Source organism: Cupressus sempervirens, chromosome 8 (genome assembly GCF_028749045.1).
Source record: "Cupressus sempervirens isolate cs-2001-9-10 chromosome 8, ASM2874904v1, whole genome shotgun sequence".
Classification (NCBI taxonomy): Eukaryota; Viridiplantae; Streptophyta; class Pinopsida; order Cupressales; family Cupressaceae; genus Cupressus; species Cupressus sempervirens.
Genome location: NC_143125.1, coordinates 457,447,332 through 457,463,358, shown reverse-complemented (window position 1 = coordinate 457,463,358; position 16,027 = coordinate 457,447,332). Strand labels below are relative to the sequence as shown.

The following is a 16,027-nucleotide window of genomic DNA, read 5'->3' as shown; positions in this document are numbered from 1 at the left end:
ATAGGTCAAATCGACACTTGGGGCAAAACGATTGGGGCTTTAGATCTTTGTCATGATGATAATACAAATATATGATTAGGGCTCATGGAAAATAATTGGGTGTATTTGGGAAGTGGTGAAAGTGTGGTACTCAGATTTGTAGAAATGGGAGCACAAACCAAACACTGATTTTCATAAATGGTATGGACCTGGCAAAGTATGCAGACAAATTTATCAAGACTTTAAAATTATCACACTTAACGTATTTTCAAAGTGGAACATAGTGGTAAAGAGCATTTGATCTCGTCTATCATGGATTCAGAGTTATGACATCTTGAATATGGGTATTGATCAATTTGCACATTTTGACACTAGTAAAACTTCACAAATTGCATTTGGAATCACATTTACAAACTAGTCAAATGGATTCATCATAGACTCAAATCTAAAATATAACAAGTTTTTGACCCATAGAATGTAATGCAAAAGGAATTTTTTTAGTTTGGTCAACTGGGTCAAAGATATAATCGATCAAACAGGGCCTCCCAAAATTCTATGAAATACGCATCAGTATGACAACAGTAAACAACCAACTTTGACGGATTCAAAACCTAATAAAAACACATTGAAATGACTATAAAACTAAAACATAGGTTCTTTTATATGTGCACTAAACACTCCTAAAGTAGCAAGTCATGAAACTTAACCGGGTGCAAGATATTCAAATGCAAACTAGGCTTCCTATCACTGCTTGACACTTAGGTAAAACTACAGATGTGAACAAAGCTCAAAATGAAACTTCACGAGATGACTCAAAATGAAAATTTATCATCATGGGATACATGGATATACTAAATTCAAGGTGTTAGAAACATAAAACACCTCATAGGCTTCAAAATGGTAGCTAAGTACACATGCATAAAAAGCTCTTATATGGGCTCAAATTTTAGAATGGTACTCAAAATGGGAATGCAGTTTTGAGTCCCATCAACACCAAGAGGTAATAATTATATATTTGTGGTAGTGAATAGGTTTCCTAAAATGTTGTATTTCATTCCTTATAGGAATTTTTAGAAGTTTTGGTTAAGTCTATAATAAATTATTGAGGTGTGCTCATAGTATTATTTTTCATTGATGCCAACATACTAGTTGTTTCAAAAAAAATATTTTGCAATATTAAGTTTGGTGATTTGAATGGTTTAGTTAATGTATTAAAATTTCATAGATCTGGCTTATAGAAACAATGGGGAAACATGCAAGCCTACTATTCTAATGGGGAATGGGTCTAAAACCTCAAAGTAGATTGATCATATTCATTCATAAATTTTTCATCATTTTGAATATAAAAGTAAATAAAAACCATTGTAACTATTGGAAAAAACAAGCCCAACAAAGGTATTAAGAGAGGGGAAGTTGTTGATTATCATATCAAAAGTATATTTTGTTGACTAGTATTATAGTGTGTTGAGGTTGAGTATTTTATTTGATATAAGTTGGATTTAATAATTCATAGGTTGTGAATCTAGTATTATTATTTTATTTATGTTTTTTAGTGTTCATGGTTCTGAGTACATATCAAGTTATCTTTTGATATGACAGATTTTCGATAGCACAATATTCATGTTCATTTGTGTTGAAGACAAAGCTAGATTTCAAATTGGATTAATGTGAAGGTTTAAGATGGTAATAATGTTTCTTATTGGTGTACTCAAAATGGGAATGTAGTTTTGAGTTCCATCAACACCAAGAGGTAATAATTATATATTTGTGGTAGTGAATAGGTTTCCTAAAATATTATATTTCATTCCTTATAGGAATTTTTAGAATTTTTGGTTTAGTCTATAATAAATTATTAAGGTGTACTAATAGTATTATTTTTCATTGATGTCAATATACTAGCTGTTTCAAACAATGTATTTTGCAATATTTAGTTTGGTGATTTGAATGGTTTACTTAATGTATTAAAATTTCATAGTCATCATCATGACCAATTTCATAGTCATTCTTAGTATAATCATTTTCTTAACCAATTTGATAGATATGGTCATAGATATCATTATTTTTAAGTTACCAAGTAGCGAAAGGGAGGGGGTACCAAGCACATTGAGACCATAGATCGGGCATATAGAAACAATGTGGGAACATGCAAGCCCTACTACTCTAATGGGGAATGGGTCTAAAACCTCAAAGTAGATTGATCATATTCATTCATAAATTTTTTGTCATTTTGAATATAAACGTAAATAAAAACCATTGTAACTATTCGTAAAAAAAAGCCCAACAAAGGTACTAAGAGAGAGGGAAAGTTGTTGATTATCATATCAAAAGTATATTTTTTTTACTAGTATTTTTTTTTAAACACATCCAAATAAGTGAACTTTGAAATTAGAACATATTAGGGAAGAAGTTATGGGCATGCAAAACATACAAAGATTGAAGAAGAGCTAATGTTGCGATGCAACTTTCCCTTGAGTCCCCTTTCCTCTTTCTTCTCCTCACCTTCGCCATGGGATTTCCCCTCCCCCACATGGCCACGAGACACTAGTGCAAGGTGAATCTTGCCTACATGGCCATGAAATACATGAGTAGGATGAGCCTCGATGATGTGGCCATACATAGGGTGAGGCTTGCCTCCATCGACGTGGTCATGAGAAAGAGGGGTAGCATGATCCTTGCCTATGTGGCCTTCCTCATGTGGAGCTACACCTACCATGTGTTCCTCCATAGGACCACCATGTTGCAGATGTGTCTCCTCTTCTTTCTTCTTCACAAACAAGTTGAAAAGCCCACAATCCTGATGCTCTGGTGCATTTGAATAAAGCTTGAAGAAGAGTTGTTGTTGCGATGCAACTTTCCCATTATTCCCCCTTGTTCTTTCTTCCCTTCGCCTTCGTCATGGAATTTCCCCTCCTCCACGTGGCCGTGAGACATTGGCACAGAGGGACCCTCTCCGACGCCAACGTGGCCGTGGGAGAGGGGGATACAGTGAGCTTTGCCTACGTGTCCTTGCTCATGAGGAGCTACACCTGCCACGTGTCCCTCTATGACACCACCATGCTGCTGATGTGTCTCCTCCTCTTTCTTCTTCCCAAACAAGCCAAATGAACCGCGATCCTGATGCTCTGCTGCATTTGAATCCGCCATTGTCAAGAAATTGAGAAACTTATCAACAAATACAAAGAAGATAGAGACAGGTGTGTAGATAGCTCAAAAAGTTGGATGGAAAATGAGTGTTGAGTGAAGGCCAATTTATAGGATTTCATGAAGACTGACGCGGCTTGCTGGGGCCGCCATTACCATCTCAGGCTGACGCGTGGCATTTCTATGTCGGTGAAATGTTAACATAACGCGGGTAAGACGTGAGTGGCCCCATTGAAGTAAAAGTAATGTCGATCCAGATCCCCTGCTACTGCTACTGAACGGAACGAGCTCATATTCTGAACTGCACCGAATCCTATCAGTGGACCAGACCCTGCCACGTGGCCTGCGATCGGAGGCTCTCCCATCGCGGCAGGACAAAGAAACGATTATTCGGAATTGAAATTTATAGAAAAAGTGTTCGTGGATGAACAGGACGCATAATTCATTTTTCCGCTGGAGATATGACCAAAATTAGCATCCGTTGCTTTCCGCGGTATTGCTGATGCAGCTGAAATTGTGGTGGGTGGTTTCCACGATATATCCATCATACGGCCCACGCGTTTTCTGGGTCTTCAAGTAAGACTGCAAGTTTTTATTTGGGGTAATTTGATACAAACCCTTTTTTTTCGTTTCTCTCGTTTGGACTTGGTTCTGGTTTGGAGGAGTTTCATTATGGCGTCTGTAATGGGTCCTGAGTACTGGTGTTACCGGTGCGAGGAATCGGTGAATCTTTCACCCGGGGAGATGTTGTCCTGCCCGAGGTGTTCCGAGGGTTTTGTTGAACTGTTGCGGGATCGAACCCCGCCGGCTACAAGGCTGTTTGGTCTCTTCAGCGATGGCGGAGGCGGCGAAGGAAGCAGCAGGCGGCGGCGTCGATCTTACTTCCGTGGCGACGATGAGGAGAGCGAGGGCGGAGCGAGGCTTGTTGTGGTGGGTCATTCTGCCATTATGGAGCTCATACAGTCTCTCGGATCCTCTGAAAGGAGCTCCCCTTCTGCCGAACATGAAAATGACGAAGCCGATGATGATGATGACGAGAGGGAAAGAGATCGGGATCGGGAGAGAGAAAGGGAAAGAGAGATCGGGAGAGAGAGAGGGGAGGCTCAGAAGGGCTCAATGTGACCCTGGTTCTTCGAAGGCGGGTTCGCGGAGCTTTTTGACTAGTATTACAGTGTGTTGAGGTTGAGTATTTTATTTGATGTGAGTTGGATTTAATAATTCATAGGTTGTGAATCTAGTATTATCATTCTATTTATATTTTTTATTGTTCATGATTCTTAGTACATATCAAGTTATCTTTTGATATGATAGATTTTTGGTAGCACAGTGTTCTTGTTGATATGTGTTGAAGACAAAGCTAGATTTCAGTTGGAATTATATGAAGGTTTAAGATGGTAATAATTTTTCTTATTGGTCTTCTTGGATCATATGATGTTCATGATTTTGGTAATCATTGACTGAAGTAATCAAAATTATTATTTTACTAACATGTGGGTACTTTTTCATTTTGGTCCTAATTGACTTGATGGTGTAATATGTTGCAATTCTCGATGTTGTGTTGGTGATGGTGTAGCATATTTATGTTTGAAAATTTGGGCCCTATCTAAATCTTAAATGACTTGGTTTTGGATCATATTATTGATTGAGCATATTATTTTTACTAGGTTGGTGCTTATACCTAGTTAATGTTTATTCTTTGTAATCATTGTAAATATGAGATCATTTTGTACTTTAAGAGTGTGTAAGATGTCTGAGAGTATAATGAGAGTATAATTTCAGTGAGGTGAAGATAATTGTATTTCATTGGAACTTTATAAGCATAAGAAATGTTATTTTATAGTTTGGTTGTAATGAACTACTTGTCCATCTTGTTGTAACTAAAGAAGAGATTAGTGAACCTAACTAAGGGCCAGAGTTGTGGTTTTATTGTGAGCAATTGTTCTCTCTTGGAAGTGTTCCTATATATTGGATATTAGCCTATGGGTATAAGTAAACCTTTCATTCACCATTTTTATTCTCTTAACTGAGCAATATTTTTGGCAGAGTGCATCATCTTATGGGTAAGAGTCCCACCAGGGTTTCCCTAATAGGTTTTCTTGAGAAAAAATCTTGTGTTCAAGTGTTGTTTGTAGTGGATCTTACATTTATTTTTTATCTTTAATATTTTTATTGAGTTTGTGAGGTTTTAAGTAACAATTGGTACAATTGATTCACCTATCCCCCTTGTTTTTCTTGCCTTCCTTAAGTGTAACATGAAGATTATAAATTTAGTACATCTAGCCGATTCATTTTTTAGTTGAGTTGTAAGATTACATGAGATTCCTAAAAACATAGTTTCAAATAGAGATAGTAATTTTTTGGATATTTTTGAAGGACTCTATGGAATAATATAAATAATTATTTGAAATTTGATTCTACATTTCAATCATAGACTGGTGGAAAAAAAAAGGAGGTAGTGAAAAAGAGTTAAGGGAACTTGTTGTTGGAAATATAAGAGGAGTAGTTGAGAGGGGAGGGGTGAATCAATTACCAAAAAAATAAATCCTAGATCCCTTAGATGTCAGTACAAATCAAAAACCAAACTCTATTGAAACTGAAAATATTGTTGTAACTTGGTTAGCACTTAATCACTTGGCAAACACTAAGAATTTATGTTACGTGGAAATCACTAAAATAAATACTTATTAAGATATTTAATGTGATTATCCTTAGTTAAATTAGTTGTAGAAAGAAAATAACATATACACATGTGACACCAAGATTTAACGTGGAAACCCAATTTGGGGAAAACCATGAATTACAACAAGTTACTATTTTTCACTCTTCTGAAGTAAGCCATGTTCAGAGCCATATTAGTATGAATACTAATGATACTACATTGTGGGAGTATCCTAATAATTAGAAAGTATTGATATGTTAAATTCATGACTATGTTTGTCATTGATGTCAACATAGCATAGTTTCTGTAAAGACTAGCATAGTAAGAAGAAAAAGTTCTGGATGGTACAAACAATAGTTTGATTGTCTAGTCATGTGAAGTTATGGACATGTACAACATAGTGATCTAATGGTGTGGATAAGTGCACAAAGTCTAAGTCAAAGATGTACAAAATTTGTACCTAATTTATAAAGAATAGTTCAGAGGTAGAGTATTGGGAAAGCAGTTCCTGATGTTTGTTCTCTATCTTTCATCTAAGATGTAATGAAGAGATGCACAGTTCAATGATGACATCAGTGAGTGTGAATGCTTTAGTATTGCATGTGTGAAGTTTTGTATAGACTATGAGCCAATAGTTCTATTGTAATTGTAATTAATTAATTATCTTATTTTAATTAATTGGGAAAGCCTCAAGGATGAGTCAAGGAATTATTATGAAGATGTGGTATAAAGGAAAGATGTTTTCCTTGATTATAACATGTGTTCAAGTATTGTAATCATTTCAAGAAGTGAAAAGTGTGAAAAGGAACAGAGTGCTTACTGAATGCGTGTAAGTGATCCAAGGGATTATTCAATCTGTAGTTTGTGATTTGGTTAAAAGATTTGAAGAAGCAGAAGTCTGGTTGACAAGACAGAGATAGAAGAAGAAAGTAAAATTCAGTGCTATTATTCTGTAAGGAGCTATATAGAGATCATTTGGATAGTGGGTTCAATGGTTTTTCTCTCGAAGTTTTTTGGGTAGTGGGTTCAGTTGTCTTCCACAACTCCTAATAGGGTTGGAATCTCCTAATAGGGATTCAAAGTCTCCTAACAAGGACTCATATGTACTAAATATTGCAATAGACTCCTACCAAGGTTTTTCCTCTAACAAGGAATATTTATATTAGTACATCATTTTGTGGGTACCATCCCCACCAAGTTTTCTCTATGATCAAAGGTTTCCCTAGTTAACATGTCTTGTATTATTGTGTATGAGTATCTTGTTGTAGTTTCATTTTATGTTATTTATATGGTTAAAATTGTTTAAAGTTTTTATTTGTGATATTAGTTGGATAACTGGTTCACGCCCCGTAGTTATATTAGTGGACTATATATTATAATAATTGGTATCAGAGTCTCAAGTCCTTGAAGGAAAAGCTTAATAGCTTTGGGAGATCAATGGTGAATATGTTCAGGAAGGATAGTCCTAGATTGATGGGGTTAACCATGACAGTTGGAAGGAGAAGATGAAGACTCATCTATTGTGCATGGGTTCAGGATATTGGATCTTGACAAAAAGTCATAAGTCAATCATTAAAGAAGAAGACCTTGAAGGTTGTAGTGAAGAAGAGAGAGATCTATTCGTGTGTAACATGAGAGCAAAAGAGGCCTTACTAATAGCTCTTATAGAGAATGAATACAATCAGGCAAAGTCATTTACAGCATCTCATGAAATTTGGAAAGCATTAGAATCTACTTTTGAAGGTGACGATCATGCAAAAAGAATGAGATTATAGAATTGGATATGTGCATTTCAAAATGCCAGAATGATGGAAGATGAATCTGTAAGAATTTATATTAGAAAAATATTAGAAATGGCTACAGGAATTAGGTCTCATGGTGGAACCAAAGAAGATAATGAATTCATATGGAAGATCTTGAAAATTTTGACACCATCATTCAAGTTGATAGCTTAAATGATTTAGCTAATGATGCCCTAAACTAAGGATTTCACTAATGAAATATTGTTAGGAAGATTAGAATTAGCATAAGAAGATCTGAGATAGTTGGGAGAACTTGCAAGAGTCAAAACAACTTTCAGTGCCCTAGATATTTGACCTAATTTGACAAGAAGTGCAAGCACTCATGGAGATTTTTCTAGCAGCAACAGAGGTGATGAAGACAAGAAGATTGAGGAAGGAATAGCCCTTCTACTAAGAAAAGAAAAAGATGTTAAGAAAATCTGTAAATGTTGGAGTTGAAATGAATTTGGTTATTATGCATCTAAATGTCCTAAAAGAGAGAAAAAGTATAAAGGGGACTTTAACCCTAGAAGAGATAGAGATAGAAATTGTTTGTATGCAAATAAAGATGAAGAATCTGATGAGAAAGGTCAAATTAAAAGTGATGATGAATTAGGATTTGTTACTATCAAGGAAGATGATCTTGATAGAGAAATTAGAGAAGAAAAAGCTTTAGTTACCCAATTGGAAAAGAATTCTAATTGGATAATTCATAGTGGTTGTTCACATCACATAACTGGTGATATGAATAATTATGTTAAATTCAAGAATCATGTTGGAGGTATTGTTAGAGTTGGTAACAATGCAGCCTGTCAAATTATAGGAATTGGATCCATTACTCTTAATGGTAAAACTAACACTAATGATGTCTATTTTGTTGATGAATTGAAGCATAACTTGTTGATTGTTGGAGAATTGGTGGACAAAGGTTATTAGTTGCAGTTTACTGAGAAGAGTTGCACTATCAAAGACTGAGATGGTAAGATGACTAGAACTAGCACTAGATCTAGAGGTAATGTATTTCAATTGAATCTTACTAAGATGACATGTTTGGTAGCTAAAGTGGATAACAATTAGTTGTGGCATAGAAGGTTTTGTCACATAAACTTTGATAATATTATGAAGGTTAGTAGCACTTTTGTAGTTAGAGACTTGCCTAAGATTGTTAAGCCTACTAATTTTGTGTGTATTGAATGTATTTTGGCTAAGAAAAATAAATTATCATTCTCTAGCAAGAAGTTCACTACCAAAGAGAAGTTGGAGATCATTCACACAGATTTGATAGGTCCTTCTAGAACAAGAGGATTCTATGGTGAAAGGTATTTTGTGATTTCACTAGAATGATGTGGGTAGCATTTCTTAAAGAGAAATATGAAGCTTTTGAGAAGTTTAAGATATTTAAGAATAGAGACGAGAATGAATCTGGTGTAAAGATCAATTGTTTAAGATCTGATAGAGGAGGAGAATTCACCTATCAAGAATTTAACATATTTTGTGAGCAAAATGGAATCAAAAGACAACTATCTGCACCTAGAACACTTGAGAAAAATGGGATTGTTGAGAGAAGAAATAAATTTATAGTAGAAGTAGCTAGAGCTATGTTATTTGAGAATAATGTTTCTAAGATATTCTCGAGAGAAGCAGTGAATACAATAGTATATACTCTAAATAAAGTATAGATTAGAAAAGGTATGGACAAGACACCTTATGAACTATAGTTTGTGCATTCACCATCAAGAAAATATTTCAAGATATTGGGAGAAAATGTTATATCAAGAGAAACGATGACATTGGTAAGTTTGATCCAAGAAGCGATGAAGGCATGTTTCTTGGCTATTCATTGAAAAGTAAGGCTTATAGATGTTTCAACTATAGAAATAAGACAATAGTTGAATGTGAAAATGTAAGGATTGATGAGAAGTTTGGAACCAAAGAAAAGATAGTAAATTATAATCTAAATGAAGAAGAGGATAACTCTAGAGTTGTTAGACAGAATGTTAAAGTTTTGTTTAAGGCTAACAATGACTTGCATAATAATGTGCTAACTTTTGAGCATAGAGGAGAATAGATTTTTGAACCTAGAGAAGAGATAAGAGTTGAGATGTCAAACCCTACCCTTAATAGGAATTTGATAAGGAATCACCCTCTTGAGTAGATAATTGGAAGTCAAGACAAAGGCGTTATGACAAGAAATAGAGTAAATGAGGAGATATGCCTAATATCTCAAGTTGAACCCAAGTACATAGATGAAGTAGTCAAAGATAATCATTGAATTCAATAAATGTGGGAATAATTGGATCAGATAATAAAGAATGATATATGGGAGTTCGTTCCTAGACCAAAAGACAAGAATGTGGTAGGAACAAAATGGGTTTTCGAGAATAAGATGAATGAGCAAGGAGAAGTTGTGAGATACAAGGCTAGACTTGTTTATAAAGGTTATCATAGTAAGAAGGCATTGATTATGAGGAAACATATGCTCAGTTAGCAAGAATGGAAGCAGTAAGGATGTTCCTAGCTTATGCAGTGAACAAGAAATTTAAAGTTTATTAGATGGATGTTAAATCAGACTTTCTGAATGGATAATTAGAAGAAAAGGTTTATGTTGAGCAGCCTAAAGGATTTTCTTTATTAGAAGATAAAGACGTGGTATGCAGATTGAAAAAAATATCTTTATAGTCTAAAGCAAGCACCAAGAACCTGGTATGCAAGGTTGGACAGTTACTTGGCAAAGCTTGGGATTTTTAAAGGTACAAAAGATAGTAACTTGTATCTAAAAGAAATTGAAGATGGTTTATTGATCATTGTAATATTTATTGATGACATCATTTTTGGAGGCAATGATGAAGCTAGAGATAAATTTTTTGAAGATATGAAGAATGAATTTCAAATGAGCATGATAGGAGAAACGAAGTTTTTCCTAGGATTGTAGATTGTACAAAATAATGATGGTGTATTCATTTCACAAGCTAAGTATCTAAAAGATTTTTTGAAAAATTTTAGTTTAGAAAGTTGTAAACCTATTAGCACACCTATAATAATTGGTCACAAATTATCCAGCAAAGATGAGACCCCTATAGTAGAGCAGAAGAAGTAAAGATCAATGATTGGAGGTTTGCAATACCTAACTCATACTAGACTAGATATAGAAAATGCAGTTGGGATTGTAGCTAGATTTCAAGTTAATCCTAAGGAATATCATTTTGTAGTAGTTAAAAGAATATTCAGATATCTAAAAGGGACATCTAATTATAGAATTTGGTATGACAGATCAAGTGATTTCACTTTGTGCACATATATTTATGCTAATTGGGTAGGCAGTATGGATGATAGAAAGAGCATCAATGGTTGAGCATTCTTTCATGGAGGAAGATTGGTTTCTTGGTTAAGCAAGAAGCAAGATTGCATTTCATAAAGCATAGCTAAGGCAAAGTATATTACAGCAGCAAATAATTGTAGTCAAGTTATGTGGATGAAGCAAAAGTTGAAAGATATCAGAATTGAGATTGAAGAACCTTTTAGCATTTATTATGATAACACAAGTATAGTGATTATGTCTAAGAATCTTGTATTCCATTCTAAGACAAGACATATATCTATTAAGTATCATGTGTTGAGAAAGAAAGTAGCAGAGAAGGAGATTAGATTGGATTATGTAAGTACTAAGGATCAGATTTCAGATATCTTTACAAAGCCTTTTCTTAAAGATACTTTTGAGTACTTGAGAGGTATGCTTGGGGTTATTCCCCTACCTACTTCTAAATAGATGATGTAAAATGTGCATTAGTCTAGTGGTATAGAGCACTATTATTTGACTAGAGTGAATTATGATGCTTCTTGTATGGGGGAGTATCTGGTATGTCCTAAGTCACTGAGGATTCTTGGTATTTGGTATTTGGTATTGAACGTTGTCTTTGGATACTCAAGTTGGTTGATGACTCAGATTAGATGATTAGCAATTAGTATGTGACAATTGGTATTGATTTTTACACCTTTGACATTGATGTCAATGGGGAAGAGAATATGCATGAAAAATATCCCCTAAGGTATGGGGGAGAGTATATATGGAATAACTCTTAAGCAATGGGAGAGAGATATTTCTCTACAAAGATTTAGAAATATCCATGAAAGGAAGTAGGAAGATTTTAGGAAATATTTCATACTTGCTTGATGAAGAGAATTTGAGAAGAAAGGAATAGAATAGAAGCAAAGTATTACTTGGTATTCTTGGAACTTAGATGTTTTTCATCTATGTTGCCATCAATGCCAAAGGGGGAGATTGTTAGCATGAATCTTAATGATACTAAAAATGGGAGTATCTTGAGCATTAGAGAGTATTGATATGTTGCATTCATGACTATGTTTGTCATTGATGTCAACATAGCATGGTTCCTATAAAGACTAGTAGAGTAAGCAAACAGAGATCTTGATGGTATGGATAATGGTTTGTTTGTCTAGTCATGTGCAGTTATGAACATATACAACAGAGTGTCCTAATGACATGGTAAAGCATGCAAAGTCTAAGTCAAAGATGTACAGAAGTTGTACTTGATATACAGAGAGCAGTTTAGAGATAGATTATTGGGAAAGTAGTGCTTCATGTTTGTTGGCTATCTTTCATCTGAGATGTAATGAAGAGATGCACAACTAAGCAGTGATAAAAGACATTTTGATGATGACATTAATGAGTGTGCAAGCCTTAGTATCACACATGTGAAGGTTTGTATAGACTATGAGCTGATAGTGCTATTGTAATTGTAATTAATTAATTATATTATTTTAATTAATTAGAAAATCCTCAAGATTGACTCAAGGAATTATTATGAAGATATGGTATAAAGAAAAGATGTTTTCCTTGATTGTAACATGTGTTCAAGTATTTTGATCATTACAAGAAGTGCAAAGTGTGAAAAGGAGTAGAGTGCTTACTAAATGTGTGTAAATGATCCAAGGGATTACTGGATGCATAGTTTGTGATCTGGTTACAAGATATGAAGAAGTAGAAGTTTGATTGACATGACAAAGACAAAGCAAGGAAGTATAATTCAATTCTATTATTTTGTAAGGAATAATATAGAGATCATTTGGATAGTGGGTTCATTAGTCTTCCCATCAAAGTTGTTTGGGTAGTGGGTCTAGTTGTCTTACACAACTCCTAACAATTGTATGACAAAACTTATGACAGAACTCTCCCTCTTTGACATTTCATGCCAAAGATAGCATTCAATTATCTTCTATGTACCTAATGTATTTATTCATATGTAATCTTCCCTTTACAATATTGCATCAACTTGACTATTCTTCAACATGCTTGGTTCATGCATCACTAAAATTTTATTAGTGGGCTTTAGATAGGGGAATCACCCCTAGCTTACCTCTTAGATACAAAAATGTATCCTTAGGTAATGGCTTGGTGAATATATCTACAATTTGTTCTTTTGTATTCACATATTCCAATCTTACCTCCTCATTTTGCACAAATTTTCTTAAGAAATGATACTTAATTGTAATGTACTTGGTTTTGGTATACATCATAGGATTCTTGGAAATGTTAATTGCACTAGTGTTATCACAGAAAACAATAACCGGATCCTTGGTCTCTTCCTTCATACCTATCAATAGTTGTTTGAACTAAACAATATTTGAATAATTGACTGTTGTAGCAACATATTCTACTTTTTTTGTTGACTAAGAGATATAGTTATTACTCTTGCTTGTCCAAGATACTAGCCTCTTTCCAAGAAAGAATGCTCTACCACTAGTTCTCTTTCTATCATCAATGTTTCCTAGCCAATCAACATTAGTAAATGCTTTCAATTCAAAGTTGCCTCATTTCTTATACCACAAACAATAATCTTTAGTACCCTTTAGATACCTCATGGTTTTTTTGATTACCATCATATGATTTTCTTTTAGATTAGTAGAGAATCTTGGCACCATTCCAATTTGTAATGTTATATTAGGTCTTGTATGCACCACATACTGAATTTTTCCAATCATTGATTAGTATGTAGTTTAATATACTTCTTTTGAATTGTCATCTTTGGAAAGTTTATGTCTAGTAGACATAGGTGTTCCAACTAGTCTAGAATCCTCCATTCCAAATGTCTTTAGTATCTCCTTGATGTACTTTGATTGAGTAATATAGATATCATCCTTCTTCTATTAAATATGTAGGACAAAAAAGAATTTGATCTCTCCAAACATTGACATCTCAAATTCCTTACTCATTTCCTCAGAAAAAAATATTTGTACAAATCATCATTTCTACTAAATAATGTATCATCCACAAAGATTTATGCTAACACAATTGTCTTGTCTGGTCCTTCTTTCATGTATAGGATTTTGTTGTCACTAGTTCTTTCAAAACCAATCTTTATGAGATACTTGCGTAACCTATCATACCATGTTTTAGGGTTTTTTTGAGACCATACAAAGCTTTGTATAATTTTCAAACAATGTCCCTTTTTCTAGGATGAATGAAACCTTTTGGTTGCTCAATGTAGACTTCATCTTCTAAGATTCCATTTAGGAATGTTGATTGACATCCATTTGACATACTTTGAATCCTTTGTGTGATCTATATATAAGGATTTTTCTAATACCTTCTAGTATAGCAATAGGAGAAAAATTTTCTCCATAGTCAATACCTTCCTCTTGAGTGTAACCCTTGCAAACTAGCCTTTCCTTGTTTCTTGAAACTTCTCCATTATCATTCAACTTATTTCTAAATACCTATTTTGTGCCAATTACATTTTTATCCTTGGGTCTAGGAACAAGAGTCCAATTCTTATTCATTTCTATCTAATCAATTTCTACATTCATTACTTCAATATAGCTTTCATTCTCTAATGCATCTTTTAAAGATCTAGGTTCAAATTCAATAAGAAAACATGTACTTTTTAATTTTTCCCTTGTCATTATACCAACTAATTGATCTCCAATGATTTCTTAGATGCATGATGCCTTCTAACATATCCAACAAGTTTGTGCTCCTTCTTTCTAAAATTACTATGTTCAACATGATCTTCTGAATCATGCTTGGATCCCACTTTTTGTGACTCAGGTCCATCAGACTGTGACTAAGTTTCCTCTTATTGAAACTCGGGTCCTTCTAACTATGACTCGGGTCCTTCTAATAACTCAAGTCACACTTTCTAAAACTCAGGTTGAACTAGAGATTTTGGGGACATAGGTGGTGAAGGCTGTTGATTTCCACTTGTTTGAACATTAGGTACAATACCAAGCTCATAGTAAAAACAAATTATAGAGTCTTCAAGTTCCTTATTGCTTTGTTCTTCACTCTTTTCTACAAACATATCAATCTTCACATGTGCACTATCTATAACTTTATAAGTAGATAGATTCAGACATTTATATGCTTTGCTCTTTTTGGAATATCCTAGAAATATACCTTCATCACTTTTCACATCAAATCTTATGTTTCTAGACTCCTTTATAAAATAACAATTATTGTCAAATACATTGAAGTAACACACATTAGTTTTATAGCCATACCACAATTCAAAAGGTGTTTTATTTGAATCATTTATCAACTGAACTCGATTCAAGGTATGAACTATAGTGTTGATTGCTTCTTTCCAGTATTTGATAGCAACATCTTCCCTATCATCAAAGTCCTTGTACAATCCATGATTGATCTATTCCTTCTTTTATAAATGTCATTCTACTAAGGTTTTTCAGGTGTAGATACTTGCCTTTTGATTCCTCTCTCATTGTAGAATTCATTGAATTCATTAGAAATAAATTCTCCTCTATATGATCTTAAACATTTCAATTTCTTTCATGTTTCTTTTTCCACTCTAGCTAGATACCATTTGAATTTTTGAAAAGATTCTAATTTATTCTCAAATACATAACTATCATCATTCTAGAATAATAATCAACAAATAAAATAAAGTACTTATCTCCTGTGTAGCTTTCTATGCCAATAGGTCCACAGGTCTATATGAACTAGCTCTAGCACTTCTTCAAAATGATAATTTTTAATTTTAAAATTTGTCTTTCCCATCATACCAATTTGACAATTTTTGCACATGCCCATGTCAGGTTTCTTCAGGCTTGGAATGCCTCTAACCCTTTTTTTCTTGCTTATGTTTATCAAGTTATCAAAATTCACATGACATAACCTCTTATGCCATAACATATTTCTTCTACTTGAGCAATGAAACATGAACTTCCATTAAGATCTAGGTAGAATAGATTACCTTTTGTTTTCTTGCCAGTCCCAACCAAATTTCCTTTCCCATCTAGAAGATTGGTCTTTTCATTCATGAATTATACCTTAAATCCAATGTTATTCAATGAGCCACACTATTTAGATTATGCTTTAGTCCTTGAACCCTATAATCATTATCACATCTAAGATCATTGGTTAGTGCAATATAAACTTTACCTTTCACATAACATGGTTCATCATTGCCAAATCTAACCCTTCCACCATCAT

General features: G+C 33.9%; 1 protein-coding gene across 1 annotated transcript; it reads right to left on the bottom strand.

Annotated features, from left to right (window-relative positions):
• Positions 1 to 2,285: 2,285 nt before the first annotated feature.
• LOC149543202 (uncharacterized) lies at positions 2,286 to 3,123 on the bottom strand. The gene has a single exon (XM_089798072.1). The coding sequence runs from the start codon at positions 3,121 to 3,123 to the stop codon at positions 2,746 to 2,748; it is 378 nt and encodes a 125-aa protein (XP_089654198.1). The 3' UTR covers positions 2,286 to 2,745.
• Between the last annotated feature and the right edge of the window lie 12,904 nt (positions 3,124 to 16,027).

Bases quoted from the DNA above. Each gene is read 5' to 3' on its own strand.
- LOC149543202 (XM_089798072.1), bottom strand. From the start codon at position 3,123: ATGGCGGATTCAAATGCAGCAGAGCATCAGGATCGCGGTTCATTTGGC.